The 26,409-nt window shown below is 40.1% G+C and overlaps 1 protein-coding gene across 1 annotated transcript; it reads left to right on the top strand.

Moving 5' to 3' along the window:
- Positions 1-235: 235 nt before the first annotated feature.
- On the top strand, positions 236-16,756 carry Fundc1 (FUN14 domain containing 1). Its single transcript, XM_027433280.2, has 5 exons — positions 236-421; positions 1,085-1,241; positions 3,671-3,746; positions 15,447-15,575; positions 16,163-16,756. Exons 1-5 carry the CDS (start codon positions 394-396, stop codon positions 16,238-16,240), a joined length of 468 nt encoding a protein of 155 aa, XP_027289081.1. The 5' UTR covers positions 236-393; the 3' UTR covers positions 16,241-16,756.
- Positions 16,757-26,409: the final 9,653 nt, after the last annotated feature.

Here is a 26,409-nt window from a genome sequence, read left to right as displayed (position 1 = left end):
AACTGGCTTTCCTGTTTTATTACCCGTGCGGTTCCTCCACCCAATCCTTCAGTTTAAAAAAACAAACAAAAACGAAATTTTCTCTTGGAAACTCTTAAGAGGGAGATGCCCAGGCCCACCAGTGGAGAAGAGCACGGGACTACAATACCCATGAACCTCGAAGGGCGGCGACCCAACTAGCCCGTCCCTAATCCTGGGCGTTGCAGCTGCGCACGAAGTGCTGAGGGCGCTGTGCTGGGAAGAGTGGGCGGTGACAAGACTGTCTGGAGGAGGTGGAGGAGGCTGAGGAAAAAGAGAGACCATAGACTTCCTCCTCGGCCTAGAGCGCCCTTTAAAGTGTTGGGGGAGAGGAGGGCGGGCAGGGACCACCCTGAACTGGCCGCCGGCGGTATCATGGCGTCCCGGAACCCCCCTCCCCAAGGTGAGCAGCCAGGGCCCGAAGTCTCTGGGACGCGGCCCACAGCTCTCGACCTTGCTCCTGTAGTGCTTCTCCCTTCCCCTCCTCCAGTGTTCGTGGGGCTCGGTCGCTCCACAGCCCCTTTGAGCAACCCCCGCTCCGAACCTGACGTTTCCTTCCCCTCTCTGCGGAACTCATTATGCTCCCCTACATCTACCAAGGCCGAAGCCTGCCCTGCCCCCACCTCGAGCCCTTCTCCATCTTGCTACAGTAGGGGGTTTGGTGGGTTGATTGGTTGGTAGCGTTTAAGCCCTGATCTGATTTCCTTGGCTGGGTTCCTGACCTGTTCTTTGAGGGGAGTAACATCCCTTCCCCCTTTTGCCACAGAAGGAAATGGACCTTATTCTGACTGGGCGGCTAACAGCTCGCTGCTTTGTAACTCAGTTGGCCCCTAGATGTGTGTCCCTATGTCTTTGAAAAGGAAATGGGGATGCCATTGCTATGTTCCTTACTCTCGAGGCCCTAGTCTCAGGAATCGAGGTAATCTTGCCCATTCGTTTCCATCTGGCCATTTTTAGTTGTAGGCCAGACATGAGAGTGAATTGTCACGTTTTGTGAAAACAATTTGTGAGAAGTTTCTGAGTATAGATTGATTCGATTTATGTTTTCATCTTGTGTTTTTTAAAGACTATGAAAGCGATGACGAATCTTACGAAGTGTTGGATTTAACTGAGTATGCAAGAAGACACCACTGGTGGAATCGAGTATTTGGCCACACTTCGGGACCCATGGTAGAAAAATACTCAGTAGCTACCCAGATTGTAATGGGTGGTGTGACTGGCTGGTGAGAACATCTTGTTAATTAAAATACTTACATACTTCCACGTGGCATGGGCAAATGGAATTTCTTAATGTGTGTTTTCCATGGCTCCCTATGCCTTCTTCTAAAAGTCCTTTTATAATTTAAAACAAACAAAACCTGACTATTGTGAAGATTCCAAGGCACACAGGCACAGTATGTATACTGCTTTATCGAACAAGCATGCAGTTAGAACAGAAATTTCTGCTGAGGGCCTTGGTCACCCTGATGATTCACTGTAGGGTGTATCTCCGTCCCCCTTAAATCAATTCATAATTTGCTGCCAGAGGTGATTGTTTAGATGGATTCATGGCCAAAAGCCCAGTGTTAAAAGGCATTTTAAAAATAATTGAGAAATACAAGATTACTGCACATTTTCTTCTTGTAGACCAAACCTGGTAAGAAGGCCCATAATTGCCCAGTTTTCTTGAAAAGCCTAAAAAGGCAGAGCAGAAATTAGTAGGGTCATCTTAGTGACTGATGCTTGCTAGCAGTGTTACACAGCTTTGTGGAGATTTGCCTACTTCTTTGTCTCTTTCTGAGCCTTTGTTACTGACTCCTGTATGAGGGATAGATACATTCTTGATAATGATAATACATACAGTTGGATTATCAGTATTTGCCAAGTATTCAACCCAGGAGTTATGTAATAGTTGGTGGGTTTTCGTTTTTTTGTTTGTTTGTTTGTTTGTTTTGTTTTGACATCCATCTGTTTGTGTGTGGAGCACAGATATGTCCCAGTACATGTGAGGACAGCTTATAGGAATCATATCTCTCTTCCATGTGGGTTTTGAGGATCAAACTCAGGTCTTCAGGCTTGGTGGCAAGTGCCTTTACCTGCTGAGCTATCCTATGGCTTGTTTTTTGCTTTTATCTAGTGTTGGTGTAAATTCAGGGCCTTGCATATAGCAGGCAAGCACTCTACCTCTGAATGACATTGGCAGCTACATAGGTGATTTGCTGTAATGACTTGGACTTAGTGTAGATTCACTGAAGTAAATTTTTGAAATGTTTCTTAGGATATAGCTTTAGTGTGATAATGTGGTATAAAAGAGAAACGGTTAATAGGCATGAACCTAACTTAATGCTTCATAGCAATTCAAGATAGGAAATTGGTTTGTATTTAACTAAGGAGATTGTATTTAGCTGTAGGTAAAGCTGTAGGTTTTTGACCATAAGAAATGAAAACTAGTGTGAGAATGAGTGATTTCTAGGAGACCTGGAGGCCTTCAAGACTGTTTCTGGTATTGTCAGAACATGGTCATGGAATCCCAAAATACATTACCAAGATGGCTCAGCATGTAGGCTTGATGCCAAGCTTGGTGACATGAGTTCTATCCACAGGATCTTACGACCCGTATGGCAGAGAGAATCAACTCATGTACATTGAGTTTAAACATGCTTGTGTGAGTGCGCGTGCACACACTGCAAAAAATTGTAACAAAAGAATAAAAATAAAAAACAGTTTTAAAGACAGGGCACAGAGAACTTTCAGTCTGAAATGAATGTGAAGTGACAAATGGAGAATGGTACCCTCACATAGAAATTAGAACCTTAGTAGCAGTTGTTTTGGCTGTGTCTGCGTCCCTGTGACATGACTCATACTGAATTAAGGACCTGCCATGTTCCAGTATGACTTCATCTTACCTAATTACATCAACAGAGATCATATTTCCAAGTAAAGTCTCATGAAGGATAGTAATTTGGGGGAGACATCAATTCAGTGCACAAGGCTAGGGTTAGAAATCTGGATTTCTTTTGTGCTGTTTGGAGCTGGAATAGTGGGACTGTGAGTTCACTCGAGGTATAGGGTGATACTCCACAGTTAGATGAGACAAAACAAGCTTAATACAGAAAATCAATACTAGATAAGGGGGCTGTGAGAAATGTGGGCAATGTAAAAGTGGAATGACAAGAAGGATTTTCTTAGGCAGCGTTAGGCAGGAGTCTATAGAATTGGGAAGATTAACAGCTCAAATAAAGATGATGCATTTGAAACTAACTGGGTTAGAGCTGGTTTAGGTAGAGTGAGTGTTGGCCAGATATATGGAACTCCTTAACTGCTTTAAGCAAAACAAGCAAATGACTTACTGTGGGAAATTTCAGCTTACACAAATGTAGAAGGAGTACGATAAGCCCAAGTATTCACAATTGTTTTCAGTAGCTGCTATTTTTTTCCTTTTAAGTCTCCCTCTTCTCTCTTTTTCTCATTTTGTAGTAAATCTCAGACATTGTAGAGTGTGCATTTTTAACTACCCTGTATGACTGAAGGAAAACACTGAAGGTTTCTGAGCAGGCAAGGGACGTTATCAGAAGAAATGGGAAGACATTAAGCTTTTATTAGCAAAGCAATAAATGAAGAAATTTAGTGCATCACTGATTGTTCTCATCTTTTGTTATTTCTGTCATTAAAGGTGTGCAGGATTTTTATTCCAGAAAGTTGGAAAACTTGCAGCAACTGCAGTAGGCGGTGGCTTTCTTCTCCTGCAGGTATGTTAGAATTTTCTGTACTTGCTTCTGCTAATACAGGTAGCCAATGGGAACAGAGAATGTTAACTGAACTCATTTCATTCCTGTTCATTTCAATAGAAGGTAGGACTTTTCTTGTAGGCATTAGTTTATGGAAAACCTATAATGAGTTCTGAAAGCTTGCATCTGTCATAAAAGAAAACAAATATTTCTAGATTTTCTGATGTATGCACAGCAGATGTTGTATCAACTGTTAAGGAGATAACTTTGAACAAGGTGTGATTGCATACATCCATAATCCCAGCTACTGAAAAGGGTGAGGCCGGAAGACCACAAGTCCAAAGCAAGACTTCATCCTTAAACTAAACCAAACAGGGTTGGGGCTGTAGTTTAATTTTACCAGGAAACTGGGATTATGGATGTATACAACCATACCTGGTTCATAGATCACACTGTACATTCATTATATTTTTTCCATAAACTAATGCCTAGTTATATCAAAAGCTGAGCAACTATTAACATTTTTTAAACTGAAGAACTAGAGCCAGGTGTGGACAGGGGCGGGGGAGATCTATCCATGATGTCGAGAAAGCTATCTGTGATGGTGGGGCATTTTAAAGGGTACACATGTCACATTTGGTGGCTGGGGATGAAGTGGCTGGTAGCCCTGAGTTCTTGAAGGCAGACTGGGAGTGGAGGGGGCCCGATTCCTAACAGTACAAGCCCGGAATTCCAGTACTCAAGAGGCTGAGAGGCTAAGACAGAAAGACCTAGAGATCCAAGCCTTGTGCTACTTAGTTATATACAGAGGCTTTAGGGGGGGGGCGCTGGGGGAGAGAAGAAAGACAAAAAGTAAGATGCAGAAAGTGGAAAATTGTTCAAAAATAATCATGTCCATAATCCTATTTCTGAGGCAGGTGGATTAAAATTTTAATTTTGTTCATCCTCTTTTAGGGGTTAAAAATGCTTTGCTATTAGAGAAAGTTTATGAGGGTATTATTGTACCATTCATGTCTGATTGTTATGTTTTCCTCAAAATAGCATTTCCTGAAGACCAAATATAGTAAACTCAAACTTGAAAATCTCTACGAATGAATGTTAGCCACAGTTTTAAAGATGGAGAGAACTGTCAATTATACAAGATTTAAGAAATGATTGCTGTTCATAGCAGCCAAAGTGTGACTTTAGAACCTAAGCCATTGATCCTGTAATAGCCAATGTAGTCACCTTAAGTGCAAAGAGAGTGCTTATATGACTTAAGCACTAGTTTAAGTTGTGTACTAGCCAGCTGGTTTAAGAATATATTTTCTATTAATAACAATATTAAGGGCAATGTTTCTTGTGGTAGAGGTAAAAGAATGTAATTAATTTCTAATTTGGTCCTTTGGATGTATGCACACAAGAGAGTTATAAGCTGATTTTGACTTGCATTTGTATAGAATCATGGTCATATTGAAATCTATTGGTATTTTGGAAACTGGGTTGTCATTTCTCTTCAGTACAAAGGGAACTAGACTGAAGCACAGTACACTAAAACTGTTAACTGAATTGAATTGTGTATTTGGTTTAATCTATCTGTGCATGTTAAGCCTCTCAGTCTATATTAGTCCATTCTGTAATTATTGTTCAAACCCACATTTTATCATTGTTACTTCCTACTTTGCCAAGCCTGGTATTTTTGAAGTCTTGAAGGCAGAAGGGCACAGGCCCTGTCTGCATCAAACCACTTTCACCCACAGATATAATTAGCCTTAAAAACGCAGTTGGAGGAACCTGAAAGAGAAACTCGAGAAAGAAATGGCTTTTAAACTAATTGCCTCATATTCTTAGGCCTCACTCCATATTTCATAACCTTTGCTTATAATTAAAGTTCAGTATTGGCTTGGGTTAGGACTTAAAGCTTTTCTACTAACAACATTAAATGTTTTTTTCAGTAGATATTTATCATATTGCCTTCTTAAAATAGATATCAGAGCAGGTCTGCATGTAGTAGTATTTACAACTAATGACTCGTAACCAATTACAGATTCTCCACTCCCTGCTTCAGTTAAAAAAGTAGACAATGATACATGAGTATTTCAGCTTTTGTTAAGTTATATATGCATGTCTATATAAGGGACAGATACTGTATAGGGTTTGGTACAGACTAATCCTCTGCCTCACCCCCCTCATTTTCCCTCCCTTCAAGCAGCCATTTTAGCTTCTCACAGCCCTCCTTTCCCCTGACTTGACTTTGTGGTCGTTCAGCAGCAGGTGTCCACTATTGGCTTCACATTATGAGTATTCACTGTTAGTTTTTTAGTTGTTCTGTTGTGTCCCCATCTCCCCCTGTGTTGTACACCTGGATGCTTTCTGTCCCTCCTCCATACCCTCTAACTCCATCCTGAGTGTTCTTTCATGATTGTGTAAGGTTAGTTAGTATCTATGGTTAAGTAAGCTGCTTGAATTCCTGTTTTTTTTTAATTGAAAATGCATACAATATGTTCTGATCATGGCTTCTCTCCCTTGTCCTCCTAGATATTCCTCACTTCCACACCCATCCAACTCCAACCCTTCATTCTCTCTTTAGAAAACAAACAGGCAAATAAAAAAGCAAATAAACCAGAACAAATTTTCTTTATAAAACAGAAAAAGACACAAAAAACATTGTTTGGGCCCTTATTTCCAGTGAGAAGGTTGGGATTTTTTTTCTTTTGATGTATTGTCATTATCTAAATCTTCTTTTGTGGGAATAACCATTAGCCAGCCATTTAGTTTTCTGGAGAGGGCTTTCCCAAGGGCCTCTGTCCAGGCCTAGCATATGCCAATTATCAGGGGATTTCCCTTTCAGTACCATTCTGAGTGCTTCCTTTGCTCTGTCTTGGATTGTTTCCGGTATCTCATGTTGTCTTGTTTCCTATTTTCAAAGGACATATCTTCCCTTTACTATATCTTCAAGTATCTTAGTGTTTCTATTGCTATCTACCATGACCATGACAACTCAGATTTCGAATGTCTGAAAATTTTATTTCCTTTATGGAAAACATTTAATTGGAGCTGGCTTATAGTTTCAGGGGTTTATAGTCCATTGTCGTCATGTCAAGAAACATGGTGGCCCGCAGGCAGACATGCTGATGGAGAAAGAGATGAAAATCCTACATCTTGATCCAAAGGCAGCAGAAAGAGACTGCCACAGTAGGCCTAGCTTGACCATATGAGACTTCAGAGGCCCCACAGGAACACACTTCCTTCAACAAGGCCACACATACTCTAGCAAGGCCACACCTCCTAATAATGCCACTCCCTTTGGGGGCAAGCATTCAAATACATGGGTTTATGAAGATCATACCTATTCATACCACAGATCAAGTAACTTGTGGAGAAAATAAGCATTTGTGGTATAAATTTTGAGATTTTACATGTCTGAAAATTTCATTTCCTTTCACATTTGAGGAATATTTTAGCTGGGTTTAGATATTGCTGTATTGTCTTCCAAATTCAGTGTTACTGTTAAAAGTCTAAAGCAGGCCTAATACCTGATCATTTGTATGCATAACTCCCTCTCCCTACCTCCTAGTAAATGCTTAGAAGGGTTTTTTGTGTGTGGGTGTCCCCAGTGTTCTGTTTTGTCACATTGATAGTTCTTGCTGTGGCCATGTTCTTACCCACTGTGGTCCCTTTCAATTTAGGATTTTTTTTTATATTAGCAAGCAAGTCCCCTGTGTTTATTGTCATTGCTGCCATGCCCTATGTTTCTTGTGATAGGGATCTCCTGGACTGGCTGTCTAATTTTCATAGCCCATCTTCCTGTCTTTTTAGTTCTGCCTTTCTGGTTTATTTTCTGGGAGATACCTTCACATTCATCTCCCAGCTAAGTTTTTCATTTATGCTTCTTTCTATTTATTAATTTGTTGTTACTGAGGATGGAACTCAATCCTCATGCATAGTAGGCAAGCATTCCACCACTGATCTATATGTAGCCCCAGCCTGTGTTCTTATATTTTTAATTCCTCTGAGCTATTTATGATTATTTTAAAGATTAAGGAGGTAGGCTTGTGCTAATATGAAATCAACTCTCCTGCATCCCATTGATCCCATCACCCCATCTCTGATTTGAATCGAAAATAAAAGGTTTTCAAAAGTGTCCGGGACTGGAATTTTTTAATTGCCAGGTGCTAGTTTGAAGTAACTGCCTTTATAAGCTATAGGTCTAGAGTGTTGGTCCAAATGGTCTGTCATGCATGAACTTGTTAGCATCTACACAAAATGTTCATCTACCAGTTGACATTTCCAGTGTTACAGATAACACTGCAGTGATAGGAGCTTGAAGCTATTTGCAGTGCAGGAGCTTGAAGCCAGAGCCTCAAGCATGCCAGGCAAGCCCTGTATCACTGAGCTACATTCCAGATCTTTAACCATTCATTTTTCACATTCTTCTAATGCAAAGCAAATTACTGAAACCTTTTGATTGTCAAGTGCTTCTAGTAAGTATACATCCATTGCTTTTCCACTATTCCTTTATGAAAGGACATATGTTTTTCTCTTCTTTCCATTCTATATTCTTTAGGAGGAAATCACTAGTTATAACAGCCCACACTTGAGGAACAGGAGTGACCTCCCTGAGGGCAAGTGTCTACATACATTATTTTTAAAAATTTCTTGTCAGGGGTGGTGGTATAGTCTGCATAGTCTGCTACTAGGGAAGCTAAGGCGGAAGGATTATTTGAGCTCAGGGGTTCAAGGCTAGCCTAAGCCACATGGTGAAACCTTGTCTCAGAAGAGGAGAAGAAATTCTAAAGACTTGTCTCTTCATTTATTAATTTTTATTAAATTATACCAGTATGGACTTAGTTTTTTATTTTATATTTTAGGTTAAAATCTATAAAACCATTTTCTTGATCAAATTGTTACAGATTTAGCCATGGGAAGCTCTTTCATTTGTACATTTTTCTCTGATCATTAGTGTTCATGTCGTTCATTTATTTACTCATATATTTATTGTGTGCATCTGTATGTCTGTGTGGTATATGCATATATGTAGCTTCACTTGCCCATGTCTGTGCTGCCAGAGGTCGATGCAAGGTGTCTTCCTCTAGCTCTTGCCACCTTCTTTTCTGAGACAGGATTTCTAACTGAATGTGGTACTTGATGTTTCTGCTAGGCTGGCTGACTATTGAGCCCTGGGGACCTACCTGCCTTCACCATTAATGCTGGGATTACACATGTATGTCACCACATCTAGCTTTCATGTCAGTACTTGGGATCAAATTCAGATTTTCATGCTTATATAGCAGACCCTTTACCAATGGAACTATTTTCCCAGTCTCCCTCCCTCCCTCCCTCCCTCCCTCCCTCCCTCCCTCCCTCCCTCCCTCCCTCCTCCCCTCCCTCTCTCCTTCTCTCCCTCCCTCTGTCCCTCTCTCCCTTCCTTTTTTTCCTTTTTTGTGATAGGGTTTCTCTGTAGATTTGGAGCCTGTCATGGAACTTGCTCTGTAGACTAAGCTGGCCTCGACCTCACAGAGATCAGTCTGCCTCTGCCTCCAGAGTGCTAGGATTAAAGGCATGCACCACCACTGCCTGGCTTGCTTGCTTTTCTTGGCTTCCTTCCTTCCTTCCTTCCTTCCTTCCTTCCTTCCTTCCTTCCTTCCTTCCTTCCTTCCTTCCTTCCTCCCTCCCTCCCTCCCTCCCTCCCTCCCTCCCTCCCTACCTCCCTCCCTCTCTCCCTTCTTATTGGTTTTGTTTTATGGTAGTAGGGATCAAACACAGGGCCTTGTACATACTTAGGCAAATGCTTTACCACTAAGCTACATCTTCAACTCTTGTTTTGTTTTAAAGTCTTCAGTTTTTGCTCCCCTAATTTTTATATCTGGTTCGTGTTTTCGTTGTTTTGCAGTTAGAATTCTACATGATAAACAAGTGGTCAAACAATGAACTGCACCACCAACCCCTTGTCTAAGTGTGTATCCCCTTTCCTTGCTTGTTTATTTTGGTCTCCTATTTTTATGTTAAAGCTTCCTTCCTCTTTTCATGATGATTCTTGGTTGTTCATGTTTAAGAACTAGGCACTGAAATTTGATGGAACTCTGAATCCTTGATGGGACTTTCCATTTCAGGAAATCTAGCCAGCCTAAGAAAAATTAGCTGAAGTCCTGAAATTAAGAGTTGGGGAATCTTCCTAATGAAACAGCCAGTTGGATCACTAATAGTGAGGCTCACAAGTGGGAAGCCCCATCTACCTCCTTACAGCTTTCAAGCAGCGATGAGTCTGTCTGAAAGCTTGACGCTATTTTTAACATGTAATTATTTTTCATTAGTGTGGTTCCGGGGATCTAATCCAGGATGTCCTACCACTAGGCTATACCCTCAGTTCCTTATTTTTAACTGGGAAGTTTTTAGTCTAATAAATCCTCTTTATCTAATTCCATTAAATATTGAAATGCTGTAGGAAACTCAAATATAGTTCAAAACGTAGTCATCATTGTTCCACCTCCTCTCCAGTCTAGTGGTTTGAATTTCTTAGCTATAATTATATAGATAAGCTAGAAGTGAACGAGACTAAATTGGTCGGTTCTGATGATGCACTTGCCTGTTAGGTTAGATGTGCTTGAATCTCACTGGGAACAGATAATTCATCCTTGATCATTGTACTGCAACGTGGTGCTCAGTTCAGACTGGTCCCCTTCAGTTTGATCAGGTTTCTCTCTAAGGGAAGATGGTCATGAACTTGTCAATGTCCTCAGAGGCTAGTGGGTCATATCCATGTCAGGTAGAAACCATCCTCTCACTAGGACCCTTTGGGTTAATCCAGCCCAGTTACTTTGTTTATTAGAGTGTTCTTTGAACCAGGTTGGTTAATACAACTTTGGAGATTTAGTATTTATTCACTGTCTTTATAATCATTCACCCAGTGTTTCTCATTCGTCTTTTTGAGTGACATTATTTGTGACTAGGGACACAGAGATTCACAGTTCACTGGGAGAGAGATATAGTGGCAAAAAATGTAATTCCAGCACTCAGGAGGCAGAGGCAGGAAGATCACTGTGAGTTCGAGACCAACCTGATCTACAGAGCTACTTCCAGGACAGCCTCCAAAGCCACAGAGAAACCCTGTCTCAAAAAAACAAACAAACAAAAATGTAATCATCTGGTTGAGGCCAAGCTGGATGGGTGCCTGTGGTGTGGAGAGAGTGCAGGAGAAAGGCTTGAATTGCTTGGACCTGTTTATTCGAGAAGGGGAACCTAGAGAGGCATTCATGTCCTAAGTATCTCAAGGTTTCTTATTTTCCCTGCAACTATGTGACATTTACTTCTAAACAGAGTGTCTACAAAATCTTTTTCTCAGATAATCGGGATTTACTGACTTTGGTAGCAACAAAATTTTTTTTTAAAAAAAATTATGCGTAGAATTATATTTGTGAGAATTTATTTCATCTGTCTGACTAGATGGCATCTATTTTTCACTAGTAGGGTTGGAGTAGGTAAGCAGTCACTTCTGGGGATGAATTTAAGGTGTTTTTTTTTTTAGTTATTTTATCACCAGCGTAACTCATGTTACCAAGTTTTTTTATTACTTTTTAAAAAAGTCAGTTGAATTATGGATTTCTAGAGTGTGGTAACACGGATAGCATTTTGGCATTTCTAACCAACAATCAAAGCTATGCACATGCATGGTATCTTTGTACTTCAGTAAGAAAGATATGTTGAAATTTAACCTAAGGTTAAATACTACAAAAGTTTCAAAGTAATCAAATAGTTTGATCACTTAGGCATCTCTTCAACTTTCATCCAGAGAAGGCTCCTTTCTCTGAAGTTCAGGGTTACCGTTGTGCCTATGATCCAAATCATTGTATCAGGGTCTACCAGAAAAGTTTTCATATGCCATTCAGTTTGATCACTTCTCTTTCTGATGCTAGAGTCTGATGGGATAGCCAGTGATAGCCAGTGAGTGACTGTAGGAAGAACTGCAGATAAACAAATTCTGCTATGGAGTTAATCACAGAGAAAATAGGACCTAAGATTCCAGTTAGACTCTGTATATGAAATCAGATATTTTTATTTCAAATATTGTATATGTGGTTAAAAAGCCTTTTACAAGCCTACAAAGAATGCATGAGATTGATGGAATAGTTAAAGGTTTACAAAGAATACATGAGATTGATAGAAGTGATTTATAATAGTATATATAGTTCAATTATTTACTTCGTATATGCTTATTTATATTTTAATTATAATGGTTATAGCTTGCTGTTGTTCTTCCAGTTTTGCAGTGGTACAGTAACTTCATATTAGGATTCTTAAAGATGAATAAGCATTCAGCTATAGTTTTATAAAAAGCATTCACAGTATGAAATTTATTACAGAAACAATTACTATAAAGTTTTTAAATTAAAATATGATGACATCATTGCGGCGTCCACCCTTGACCAGCAAGAAAGACGCCACACCGAGGAATCTTCTTCAACACAGTTTAATCGGGAACCTCTTTGCTTTGTACAGTGTATAATGGAGGCGGCGGCGGCTGAGGGAGACGGGGCTTGATATAGTCTACATCTACCAATCACCTAACCCTACGTGGCGCGCCAGGATAGGTTGTCTCCAAGCAGAATTAAGAGGATACATGACCTTTACCATATTTGGAGTTGTTTACTACAGAGAGCGCTCGCCGTCGGGCTGGCGGAGGGCAGAAACCGGCGCCATCTTTTGGGTGCGGTTTTCTGCAGCTCCCTACAATCATTACTCTCCTTCCCTTTCCTACCTCCAACTCTCTCTTACATACATACATACACCTCTCTTAAAATTCATGGCCTCCTTTTCTTTGTTATTATCACATATGTGTATAAATGCATACATACATAAATACAACCTGCTGAGTATTTAGTGTTGCTTGTATGTATATAGTTTCAGGGATGACAGCTTGGAACCAGATAACCAATTAGAGGCTCTTCCCTAGGGTTAACTAATTCTCCCCATTTCAGCAGTCATTAGTGCCTTGAGTTCTTTGTTTAGGAGTGGTGTTCCATGAGACTTCCCCCTTCCATGCTGGCATGTCTGTTGGTATTGTCATTGTTCAGGTTTTCTGTAAGCAGCCATATTAATAACATTTCATGGGCATAGCTTCCCTGCTATTTCTAGGAGACAAGATCTCACAGCAAACTTCTTGGTCCCCTGGCTCTTAGACTCTTCCCTTTAATTATGCGATGTTCCCTGAGCCTTAGGTACAGGAATTGTGTTATCGATATATCTGTCAGGTCTGGGTGGTGGTTTGTAATCATATCCATCTGCTGCAAAGCAAAGCTGCTTTGATTAGGGTTAAAAGCTGCACTTACCTGCTTATCAAGATAAGTATTTAGAATGCAGTTAAAAATTATGCTGGTTAAGGAAAGTAACAATAGTAGTCTAAGGTCCATGATCTCACTAGGTCTGGGTGGTTGGCTATGTTTCCAGTAAGTACCAGCTGTAGTTTCTTTCCCTCCTGTTGGAGAAGCCTTATGTTTAAGTAGACAGTTGTTGGTTACTACCAACTATTATGCCTTTAGGAATGTTTTCTCATGCTGATTATTGTTGTGGTTCATAGGCATAATGGATAGGTAGGACTATTGATTGCTTTTCTCTCTTGGCATTTTGGTATAGTACCTGGTACTGTGAGAGTTAGAGTCCTCAGGGATGAGGCTTAAGATTAGATCTAGCTTGGATCCTACAAGTTTTCTGTCTAAAGTGCATGGTGTGTTCAGCAATACATTCTTACTTTTAATCTCTGGGAGACAACCAAAGGCAATAGCAATAGTGTATATTATTTTGGGAGTCTCTTGGACTCCCCTAACCAACACCAACTTGAGATGGTGTTTTTCATGCCTAGTACCGTAATTTTTTGTTTAATGGCCAATGGCTTAGCCCAAGTAGCTTAACTTTGTGTGTGTGTGTGTGTGTGTGTGTGTGTGTGTACATATACGTATGTATATATAGATACACTATATATATAAACACTAAAGTGTATTAAATACAATTTTAGGTTAATAAAAATAATATGATTCCTTATGGCTTTTCCAAATATTTTTGGTGCTATTTTTCCCTCTCCTCATGCCCCTTGTTTTATATTGACCTCACTCCCTGTGGGTAGACTTTTTCTGTGTCCCGGCAGCTGGCTTCCAAATAACCACATAGAGACTTAATTATAAATGCTCTGTTGATAGCTTAAACTTGTTTTTAGTGAGGTCTTATAACTTAAATTAATTCATTTCTATTAATCTATGTGCTGCCCCAAGGCTTATTTACCTTATGTACATATTTCCCATACTGCTCGCTCTGTATCTCATGGCATCTCCTCTGACTTCTCAGACTCCTGTGACTCCACCCTTCTTCCTACGTTCTCTTAGTTTGGATCTCCTGCCTGATCTCTTCCTGCACAGCTATTGGCCAGTCAGGTCTTTTATTAAACCAATCAGAAGGTGCCTTGGCAGAGACACATCTTCACAGTGAACAAAAGATTATTCCATAACACCCCTCCATTGCCAGTTAAGCCTTATCTCCCATATAACCCCTTTCGTATTCATTTGTATCCTACTATTCCCATTTCTAGCACACACCATGGCCATAGTCCTCCTTTTCCTGTCTGATTTCTGTGGTAACTCCAGGTTGTATACTCACCTCTGAAGATTTGGAACTAGGAACCACAGATGAGAGAGAACATGCAGTGTTTGTCTTTCTGGGTCTGGGTTACTTCATTCAATAAAATATTTTCTAGTTCCATCCATTTACCTGCAAATTATTTCATTTTCTTTTAAAGGATCTCTTGAGTGCAGGAGTTTAATTCATTTTTATTTTATTCATTTTGCTGTTTTGCCTCCAGGTATGAGAGTTTTGGATCTCCTGGAACAGGAGGTACAGACAGTTGTGCGTGCTGAGAATTGAACTCAGATCCTCTGGAAGAGCAGTCAATGCTCTTATCCACTGAGCCATCTCTCTAACCCTATTTCATTTTTCTTTACAGCTGAATAGTATTCCATAGTCTATATGCACCACATTGCCGTTATCCATTTGTCAGTGGTGGGACTTTGAGGACATTTCCATTTCTTAGCTTTTGTGAACAGAGGAACAGTGAACATGGATGGCTGAACAAGTATCTGTGGAGTAGGATGTGAAGTACTTTGGGCATCAGTCAAGGAATGGTGTAGCTGGGTCATTTGGTAGAGTTATTTTTAGCTTTTTTGAGAATTTTCGACACTGATTTCCAGAAGGGCTACATCAACTTGTAGTTCCACCAAGACTTAATGGAAGTTCCCTTTTCTCCACATTATCTTCTTAAATTAAGTAGATTCAGAGCTAGGGAAGAGCCTTTATCAGGCTACTTTAGATTTCTTTAATGACCTGTCAACTGATTGCCTACAATTTCACATCTGTTTAATTAAAAGGTACTTTTTCAGTCACATGCTTTGGATAATCTGTCTTCTTAGCTATTCTATTCTAAAAGGTAGGTCCAAAGCAGTTATAATAGTTATAGTATAATATATAGTACAGCTTTTTTGAATCTTTCTCAGCCTGTACTATACTTTTCTTAACCCAGTGTTCATTGCATCTAAGGGACACTCCTAAGAAGAGTGAAGACTTAGGTCTTCTTTGTTCAGTACCTCTTGAATGAGTGAATTGGTGAGTCAATAACAGTTCCTTAGAAGCTCAGTGAATTCCTGGAAATCTAGATGTCCTTCTACTTCTGGGATGATAGTCATTTTTATTGCATGTTTACAGGTTGCGAGTCACAGTGGCTATGTTCAGATCGACTGGAAGAGAGTTGAAAAAGATGTAAACAAAGCAAAAAGACAAATTAAGAAACGAGCAAATAAAGCAGCACCCGAAATCAACAATGTGATTGAAGAAGTAAGACAATAAGCAAGTTTGCTTTCTGTTTTTTTGTAATAGATTTCAGTAGAAAATATGACTGAGGATTGCATTGTTGTAATGACATTTTAGCTAGGCATGGTGACTTATGTCTATAATCCCAGCATTTGGTAGACTGAGTCAGGAGGTTAGCCATGAATTATAGACCAGCCTGCTCTCCTGGGCTACAGAATAAAACCCTGTTTCAAGAAAGAGAAACAACAAAAGAAAATAGTGTTATTTATCTTATATTCAGTAATTAAGAAGTATTTTTTTTAAATTCGTGCTTTTTTATTGTTGTTAAATATATCATAAGGTTTACCATGCTTAAGTATACAATTCAGAGGCGCGTATATATGCTTCTGTACAATCATTACCTCTATCCATTTGTAACATTTAAAAGTGATTTTATTAAATACTATTTCCCCAAGTTTCCCCTTCCCTTAGACCTGTATTCTCCTTTGGGACTCGAAATTAGAGTGCATTTGTTCTTTTGTTGCATGTCTTATTTCAATCAATGTAATATTTCAAGGTTCATCTACTTTGTAGCATAATTAAGAGTATTTTTATTGACACTTTGTTTTTAGGCAACAGAATTTATCAAGCAGAACATCGTGATATCCAGTGGCTTTGTGGGAGGCTTTTTGCTAGGCCTTGCCTCTTAAGGACTCGAAGGCACTGTCTTAGTGTCTCCAGCATTTGAGAAGAGAGCTGGTGGCAGTAGGACAATCTCTCAATGGCTCATGCCCCCAGAGTCTCCAGGGTAACCAACGCCCAGCTGGACAATTGCAAATGCAGCAACTTAGCATTCACCACCTGAAGCTTGACAAGCTAGTGTCTGCTGTAAGACAACCTATATGGTATGTAAACAATAGTATTCTTGAGCAAACCATGGCTTTTGACATTTTTTAATTTACATTTGTTTAGAAACCAGCCTATGAATATAATCATTGGCTATTTGGAGACAGAAAAAAGCTGTTATGTGTACTGTCCAATTAAATATTACCTTGTCTTATTTTAAAAGTTCTTTGTGCTTTACTGCATAGTGCCAATAGTGTAAAAAAGTCTTACAGCTTCAATATTATGGCTGAATTTTTAAGTAATGTGTGTGCAATAAACTGAAGAATTGTATTACCCCTTTGTGGGAGGCTTTAGATTAAACGCTTCAGATGTATCAATCATTTTTCCCTCCTGTTCCTTATTTTTGCTTATGTAGTGTCTTTTACATTATAGACTTTTGTAAGGAAAGACTACATGCCCAAAACACTGTTTCCTTCTCTAATGTCTACAGCTATTAAAATGTTTCTTTGTGCCGGGCGTTGGTGGTGCACGCCTTTAATCCCAGCACTCGGGAGGCTGAGGCAGGTGGATCTCTGTGAGTTCGAGGCCAGCTTGGTCTTCAGAGCGAGTGCCAGGATAGGCTCCAAGGCTACACAGAGAAACCCTGTCTCGAAAAACCAAAAAAAGAATAAATAAATAAAATGTTTCTTTGTATGTTCTAGTTTTTCAAGTTTGTTTGATTTATTTATCCCAGATAGCCTATACAGAACTAATTTGGGAGTATGTTATTAGTTGGGTCATTGATACATTTTATGGACTTCAAATGCGTTTCATTTTTTTATTTCTAAAAATCCTAATTATAATTTTGGCCTCTTCACCAAAAGGTACAGATTGCTTTAAAATGCTTAATAGTATAATATGAATTTATTGTCTGAAGAACTGTGATTTTCTGTGTAGTCATAAAATTATAACCTAAATGTAATTGCTTCCTTGTTTATGTGGCCCTCATGCATTGGTAGCATTATATTTCTTGAACACTAGGTCAGTTCACTTGTTTTTCAGGGCCAGCATCATACTTTCTCAGAACCTCCCTTGTCCAAGAAAATCTTTCTGTATTGTTAGTCTTACTCATAGAATTCTAGGTTGGCATTGGGGAAAACAGCAGAACAGTATAAGTTGGAGTCTTCAGATTGGAAAGATTGCAGCTGTTTAGACTATCTCCTTGTGATAGGAAGTTCCTGGGATATATTCTGTATATTGAAAATGTGTCATTTCATATTTCTGATATTGGTTATAAATTCTGTGCTTTTACTGTCTTGAAGTTTTTAAAAATCGAATGTGAGATTGAGTTTTAATTTCTTTTATTCTCATTAGTGCCTCATAGAATGCTGTTAAATAAAACTCAGTTTCTTAATATGAAGTGATTGTGCTTATAAATACTTGTTCTTCTTTTTTGAGCTTTTCTCCATTTTTAACTGACTAAGCTTTTCATTGCTCTTAAAAGGAGCAAATAAATTGATTGTGCTCAGGTCATGTTGCTACCACCATGAGAACCTTGGCCCTACTTCTGAGCACAACACCTGAGTGTTCCTGTGCACCAAGGCAGTCTACTTCAGCGAACTCCAGTTTCAGATTTGATTTTGAAGATGTTTATGGTGTCTGTTCTTTGGGTAATATGTTAGGAGAGCAGGGGACACACAGTGTGTCTGCTGTCAAGCTTTCAATTAGAGGCATTAGCACATTTCAGTATGAAGAATTATATAGTAATATGGAAGCTGTTTGCATAGGAGATGAGTGGAGAGAATTTCCTTTAGGAGTCCAAATGTACAAATGAAAACAAATGTAAATGGAGTTCTTAATTGGTGTAAGTAATAAAAACCCGAAGTCAGATATAGAGGAAAATGCTGAGAGGTCAGAGAGAAGAAGGAGCAAGCCACTGCCACCCTTTACCTTCTTAGCATCTCTCCAGATGAGAAATCGATTTCCTGTTTCTCCCTAGATGAACCCAAATTCTAAACACAAAATTCACTTATCTTTTATATTCATTGTCTACATGTAGCCTAGCAGTAATGGTAATTTTATATAATACCTTTTTATCTTGAAGTTAGGAGGCTGGAGAGTGTCTCTTGGTTGTTGTATAAACTTTTGTGCCTGCATTTTGATTGTGACTATCACATGAGCTAAGCTGTAGGATTTTCTGTTTGATGTATCATGTGGACACTTGACAAAGTACCTATTTGGTGAATGTTTTCGATTTTGGATTTGATTTCATTTTGGGGATATATAAGCTCTGTAGTGCTTTGCTTGTGGTGTGTGTTATGGAGTTCAAACCACTAGGGTGGGGGACACACAGACTCTATTCAAGTTATAATTATCTGAATTTATTAAAAACTGGTAGTATGGTGACAGACAACCTTAAAATCAAATCAAATGTGTGCTGCCCAGAAGGGGCTAAGGAAAGGTTTTTTAAAGGTGTGTACCAAATCCAGCACCCCAGCACTCGGGAGTCAGAGGCAGGCGGATCTTTGAGGCCAGCCAGTCTTCAAAGAGAGTTCCAGGACAGTCTCTAAACCTACAGAGAAACCCTGTCTTGAACACCCCCCCCCCCGCCCCACACCCAAAAAAAGGTATGAATCCTTTTCTGTAGAATTTGTAGCTCTGTGGGAAATGGCTTCACTCCACTTAGCTAGATGAGAAGCTTCCTCCCCTGTATACATTGTTGAGCAGCTTTTTCAGAAGCCAGAGCTAGTGGTGAAATAGCTCACAGCAGTTATACCATTTTGGGAAGGGTGTGGATTGGTAAAAAGCTCATTTTCAGGAATTTCAGGCAGAGGCCAGTGGCTACTAAAGAGGGTACCTGGTACAGAATAGAGTTTCTGTAGCCATCACATTCCCCACTGGCTTTAGATCATATGAATCCAATCGTTGAATACTGACCCTGTAGGGCTGATGTTTAACACTTGATTTTTTATAAGCTGGCATAATTATAGGTTAGTTGCCCATTACATTCCCCACTAGCTCTAGGACAATGGTTCTCAACCTTTGTAATGCTTCAGCCCTTTAATACAGTTCCTCATGTTGTGGTGACCCCCAACCATACAATTATTTTTGTTGCTATTTCATAACTGTAATTTGCTGCTGTTATGAACTGTAATGTAAATATCTGTGTTTTCCAGTGGTCTTAGGCAGTCCCTGTGAAAGGATCATTCCACCCCCAAAGGGATTGTGACCATTAGGTTGAGAACCACTGCTCTAGGAGACTACATTGTATCTGGGGAATATAATCTTAAGGTCCCTGGTATTTATAGTGTTTGACACTGATATCTACAAACTAGCATTAAGATAGACAGAGAAAATAAATATCTGCTTTATCCAGGTAAAATTGGATAACCATGAAGTAAGCCATTCAATGAGATCCCAGCCCCACATCTTGAGTAGCCCTTTTGCTTTTTTTCAAAGCAGGTACTTGTGATACTGGGAGTCTGGAAGCCAGCGTGGGTCCAGTTATGTTAATAGGCACCATAGCTTTGCCAGAGAAAAGGGAAGCAACTCATTTTGGTAGAGGGAAGCTATTATGGGATATTTATTCACTGTGTGAAGATGTATTGCTGGGATTGGTATATAAAAAGCTGAACTGTCAATAGCTAGGCAGGAGATATAGGGGGGACTTCCAGGCAGAGAGAACTCTGGGAAGAAGGTAGAGTCACTAGCCAAACACGGAGAGGAATCAGGAGGTACAAGATGTAAGAGAGGGAATGGCACGTGGCAGAGTGTAGAGGAATATAAATAGGCTAATTTAAGTTATAAGAGCTAGTTGAGATAAGCCTAAGCTAAAGGCCAAACTTTCATAATTAATAAGTCTCTGTATTAGTTATTTGCAGGCTGGAGGTCCCGATGAAGTCATTGTGAGAACCCAGGAAGATGGAAATGCCATTTAAAGGCCAGGAAGGAGCAGGATACATATGCTTCACTGCCCATTATTTGCTGGGCCACCTGGGGCTAGTGAAGTACAGGAAGCTTTGGGGCAGTCTGGAATACTGGTCCAAAAATGGGAACTCAAACTGGTAGGAAATTCTATTAGAAGCATCAGTTTGCATCAGCTTTCAGTAAGTCCAGGGCTCCCTGGTTCTGAAGGACCTCCTGAGGCTGGCATGTTTGAAGCAGTTTGCAGTCTTCAGATGGCCGGAAACTGGGGACAGATACACAGTAGGTACAGAAGGTAAAGTTTGGGAACTTAGGGAAAATCTTACATTTGAAACTTCCGTGCCTGTGTTCCTGGTAGTTGGGGTGGTAGAAGTCCCAAGACCAGGGGTGGGAGAGAGAGGACCCACCCTCAGGAATAGGCAGTACTTGGGGAGGCTTAAACTGATGACAGCAGTACTTATCTGGAATTCACTTGACCTGTGACAGTCAAGTCGTGACTCCCTGAAGATTACGTGATTTTCTTTAATTTACAAATAAAAAAAGAGATAAAGGTTTCAGGTATATTAACATTACTGTTATTTGTAATCCATACTGGAATCCTTGTAGAGTTAACAAGTGTCTGTACACAGCTGGAGCAGACTCATGCCTTTGGGCATAGAAAAAGCTTGGGGACCCAAAAATGATTCTGGGTTAATATCATTGTAATAATCCAGGCAGACCTGGCCCTGCCCCTTGGGAACCTGGCACAGTGCTTCTGTGAATGGTGCTCTTTAGCAGGTACAGAGGTCTCTTGAAGAGAAAAACTCTGCCCACTTCTCTCTCCTCTTTTCTCTGAGGAGGCAGCTCTTTGTCTATCCCTTTCTCTCTGTTCCCTTTCCTTATACCCTTACCTTCCCCAATAAACCTTCTGTCCCTCACCCACTGTGGAACTGCCTGGGTCGCACCTTGAGTGGTATCGTAACAGTTATGAACACTCTTTCCTCTGTCCAGAGAGCTGGAGATATCAGACAGAGTTGTTTTCAGCACAGTGAGAAGTACCTTTAAGTCTATACTTAGAAGGCAATGAAAAGAAATGTAAAATTTTGAGCCTGTGACTATGATAATAGTCATTACAAAGGCTAGATTAATAGCTTATCAGAACTGTGTTGATGTTAAAACTCTGAACTTTTGCAGTCTTAGCATCATATATCATTTTAAGTCTTATTTTACATACCTTAAATCAATTTTCAGACCCTTATAACTTGCATATACACATCTTAAATTATTTCCCTAGACAGCAATAATTTACACATCTTTTTATCTAATAATTTACCATAAGACACAGATGGTTGTTTACTGAGAGCAGTCATTGAAAAGAAAGGAAGAGTAAAAAGTTAGTTACATTGAAACAGCCCTTGGTAGGTGATGCCATCTCTGGGCTGATAGTCCTGGGTTCTAAAAGAAGCAGGCTGACCAAGCCAGGGGAGCAAGCCAGTAAGCATCACCCCTCCATGGCCTCTGCATCAGCTCCTGCCTCCAGGTTCCTTCCCTGTTTGAGCTCCTGTCCTGACTTCCTTCAGTGATGAACAGCAATGTGGAAATGTAAGCAGAATAAACCCTGTCCTCTCCAGTTTCCTCTTTAGCAGGCTTCTATTTTGCCTGCTAAAACCCCCATTTGGAAACCCCCTACCCTTGAGCTATAAAGACTTTGTCTTCCTTATAGCCAAGGCTAACCTTTCCAACACTGCCTTAGGGGGAGGCAGCCTGTGTACATGAATAAAAATAGCTTACTTTAATTAATTGCTTGCTTTAATTAATTTGGCTGTGATGATTTGGGTCGGTGGTCTTTCTCCTCCTATCCTTGGGATTAACGTGTTAAACGAGTTTTACAGAAGCCAGAGCAAGTGGTTAATTATCTCACAGCAGTTACACCATTCCAGGGAGGGTGCAGGTTGTTAGAAGCTCATATTTCAGGAATTTATGGCAGAGGCCAGTGGCTACTAAGGAGGGTGCCTGATACAGAATGGAGTTTCCTTAGCTATCACAGTTGGTATTCAGATAATAATTGAGAATGAGTGAGTATGCAAAAAGCTATTACTTATGTTAGATTTAGTGTCCACCTATAGGAAACTGTTTTTGGAGCAATCTAGTAAAATAAAGGCACCGTCAGAAATAATAACTTGGCAGAGCTTGGTTGCAATGAACAGCCTAAATAGCCTGTTTTGTATGAAATGTGGATTTTCATATTTTAAAGGATAGAAGCTGTTTGCAAGATTTAATAAAATTTGACTATATAGAATATTGCTGTGTTTTGGCTTAGGCTTTGGGAGATATATAGAGATATTTTGACTAATTTTAAAAATGTGTATGTGGTTCTTCAAGAATAACTGATTTTTAATATGTTTTCTTATCTCAAATACAATACGAATGAAATGTATTCTTTATAGAAGTCCAATCAGGATAGAGTTTTATTTATTTAAATATTATACTTCACGATGGGCATTGGTGGCGCACGCCTTTAATCCCAGCGCTCAGGAGGCAGAGGCAGGCGGATCTCTGAGTTCAAGGCCAGCCTGGTCTACAGAGTGAATACCAGGACAGCCTCCAAAGCCACAGAGAAACCCTGTCTTGAAAAACCAAAGAAATATTATACTTTAATATTTAATTTTTACCAACTTCAGGTAATATCACGTAATTCCATATAATGAAAGTTGAATACAGTAGCCTTTTCCCTCCTGGTATTTGTTAAAAATATTACTAGAGCTAATGATATATTCAAAGGACAGAATTATAAATGAGAAATAAGAACAATGTAGGGTTATATAAATTGACCTAGAATGATATTAACATGTTATTTACAAAACTAAGTTACAATGTGATCTGATCTTTTAAATACTGAGGTGAGTGAACACGCACACCCTTGTGTTCATTTTGTTACTGAGAGGTTGAGGCACAGGATTTCTATTTTTCTTTTCTTTTCTTTTTTTTTGGGGGGGGGTTTCGAGACAGGGTTTCTCTGTGTAACTTTGGAGCCTATCCTGGCACTCGCTCTGGAGACCAGGCTGGCCTCGAACTCACAGAGATCCACCTGCCTTTGCCTCCCGAGTGCTGGGATTAAAGGCATGTGCCACCAACACCTGGCACATGCTAACTTGTAGTTACAAGGAGTTAATTGTTTGGACCCAGGGACTAGAGTTTAAGACTAGTAATTTATTGCTACTTTAGGGAATATTTCTTTCCGATGTTTTTACTTTATGTGCTGGATTTAGTTTTTAAATTGTTTTTATCCAGATACTGGAAATAGTTCAAGAAGTCAAATAGGACTGTGTAGAGAGCCTGAGGTCCTTGTGCTGGCAGATAAGCACTAGGGGAACCAGGAATGTTAAACATGCAGGGTTTACTGTTCAAGGAAAGAGATATATAACCTATTTTCCAGCTAGAATGCTGGGAATGAACATAATTAGTAGTTTGGTGACCTGTGCTATCTTGAGCATTACTTCTCAGTCAATAGAACCCATCCATATGGGAGATGTCACATGGACTTCACAAATGGAGCAGAGCCTAGGTGACTTCTGTGGCATCTGTAGGGCCAGGCCACACCTGATTCCCGAAGAATTTTATGTTGATCTCAGTCATTCTCCCTTTATCTTGATCATTGTTTCCAGGGCAATAGAACCCATCTTCATGGAAGAAGGTCATATGCACTTTGAAGAGATTCAGTGTAAACATGCCTTAAGCTTTGTTGTATACATGGGATTGAGTTAGCATCAGGAAACTTTTTCCCAAAATTGTCCTGGGCCTAAATAAACTGCCTAGGGTCAGACTGTAGACATCTGAACCAACATTGGCTACTGAGTTGTGCTGAAGTTGACTTCCTTCCTGCCTCACACAGAAAGTTAATCTGCTGTTCCTAATGGGCACAGAGATCCCCCATGGGACCATAAGGCTTCTTAACAAAAAGTACATTTTTCTAATTTTACCTCTAAACAAAAAGTACGGTTCTTTTTATTCTGCATCTGTCCAACCCCAATGCCTTTTCACCATAGAAATTTCAACTTTTTAAGATTTGTTTCTCTTGGTATTTATTTACTACAACCATTGCTTCTTGGACTTTTTTTGAGAACCCCTAGGCTGATCAAGAATTCATGATCTTGCTGCCTCAACTTCCCAAGTGCTAGGATTGCAGGTGCACACACTGCCATACTTTATATTATGATGAACAACATGACCTGGATATCCTATTATGGTACATGTAGATTTACCTCTGTAATACCTTTTATTTCATATCCTTATAATAATAATTTCTTAAACAACTACAAATTCTGTACATTACTATGACAAATACCATTTACCATTGAATGAACACACAATATCTTTTGGGTCAGTGGTTCTCAATCTATGGTTTGAAACCCCTTTGAGAGTCAAACATCCCTTTCACATGGGTCACTTAAGATCATTTACATTACAATTCATAAAGTAGGAAATTTAAAATTATGAAGTAGTAACAAAAAATGATTTTATGGTTGGGGATCACCACAACATGGGGATCTGTATTACAGGGTCACGACCTTAAGAAGGTTGGGAACCACTGCTTTAGGTCCTTTTATGTGTGTTCAGCTGCGCTTAGTCTTAGTTTGATCCCATAAGTAGCTCTGGCTCATGGAGGACAGTGCAGTTGGCAGAATATTGACCTCAAAAGATATATACCCTAATCTTGAATATATTGAATATGTTAGGTTAGATGGCAAGGAGGAATTAAGGTAGTTGGTGGGTTAAGAATGTTGGTCCAGCCGGGCATTAGTGGCACACGCCAGGCCCCAAAGCTACAGAGAAACCCTGTCTCAAAAAAACCAAAAAAAAAAAAAAAAAAAAGAATGTTGCTCCATAGACTTCAAATAGAGAGATTATTCTGGGTTGTAGCAGAAGGCCCTATGAAACACAAAGGTCTTTAGGAAGAGGGAGTGTAGATGCACAGATTAAGATAAACGGGACTTGGATCAATATAGGTTAATTTTATTCAAGGAGAAGTCACTTGCATGAGAAACCGATGACCCACAAGTTCCAGCTCCAAGGATTGACACCCAGCTGCTGTCCGAGACCAGCCTGGAACCAAGAGAGACCAAGCCTGTCCCAGACCCCAGACCAAATCCCACATGCTCATGTACGCACCTGTGACCAAGCCCATTTGGGCACCAAAGGTGTGGCTAGTTGAATGTCTCACTACAAGGGAGGCTAAAGAGAGATTTATAGATGACGATATAGCATGGGAAGATGGGTACTTTATTGTTGGCCTTTAAGACAACGTTAGTGGAGCCACTTGCTGAGGAATGCTGGCGGCTTCCTGGAGCTGGAAAAAGTGGGAAAATGCATTTTCCTCCTATGTCCAGATTTTATCCTAGTAAGAACCATGTATGATATCCTACATCCTGACCTATAAGATAAATACATGTTTTAGCCATTATATTTATAATAATTCAATATAGCTACAATAGACAACTAATGTAAGCACCTCTGCATTCTCTCCTTTTGTGGTGTTGAAAGACCCCGAGAGGCTCAGGGCCCAGGATCTCCGCCCAGGACTGCAGTGACCAAAATCACTAGGTGGAGGCAAAAGCTTGATGAAAATAGCAAGAGGCTTTATTGCAGTTGTTTAACGAGCTAACCCCATTAGCTCAGACCTTTCATCCATCCACCATGGCTGATGGTTGGGAAAAGACTCCGAGAAACCACGGGACAGAGATCTTATAGGGCAGTGTAAGGGGAGTGTCTAGGGGTACACACGGGCTCAGGATTGGTGTGCCTCCAGGCTTGAACAACTTGCCCTGTGTTGATTGGCCATCTGGTTGTTGTGGCCCATAGGCCCTCCCAGGGCGGTTGCTATGCTTTGCACGTCATTGCTGTGCATTTGTCCGTAAAGCACACCCAGAGCCGTAAAGCATAGCACCACCAGCTAACTTCTGATTGGTTCCTTGCCATGAGGCAGGCATCTGGCTGGGCAGTGGTGGTGCACGCCTTTAATCCCAGCACTCGGGAGGCAGAGGCAGGCGGATCTCTGTGAGTTCGAGGCCAGCCTGGTCTACAAGAACTAGTTCCAGGACAGCCTCCAAAGCCACAGAGAAACCCTGTCTTGAAAAACAAAACAACAAAAAAA

This window comes from Cricetulus griseus, chromosome X (genome assembly GCF_003668045.3).
Source record: "Cricetulus griseus strain 17A/GY chromosome X, alternate assembly CriGri-PICRH-1.0, whole genome shotgun sequence".
Classification (NCBI taxonomy): Eukaryota; Metazoa; Chordata; class Mammalia; order Rodentia; family Cricetidae; genus Cricetulus; species Cricetulus griseus.
Note: the sequence above shows the minus strand (reverse complement) of the source record. Positions and strands in the feature narration are given on the sequence as shown.

Coding starts and splice junctions, on each gene's coding strand:
- Fundc1 (XM_027433280.2), top strand. CDS start 394: ATGGCGTCCCGGAACCCCCCTCCCCAAG. Junction 422..1,084: donor CCGGAACCCCCCTCCCCAAG/GTGAGCAGCCAG, acceptor TGTTTTTTAAAG/ACTATGAAAGCGATGACGAA. Junction 1,242..3,670: donor ATGGGTGGTGTGACTGGCTG/GTGAGAACATCT, acceptor CTGTCATTAAAG/GTGTGCAGGATTTTTATTCC.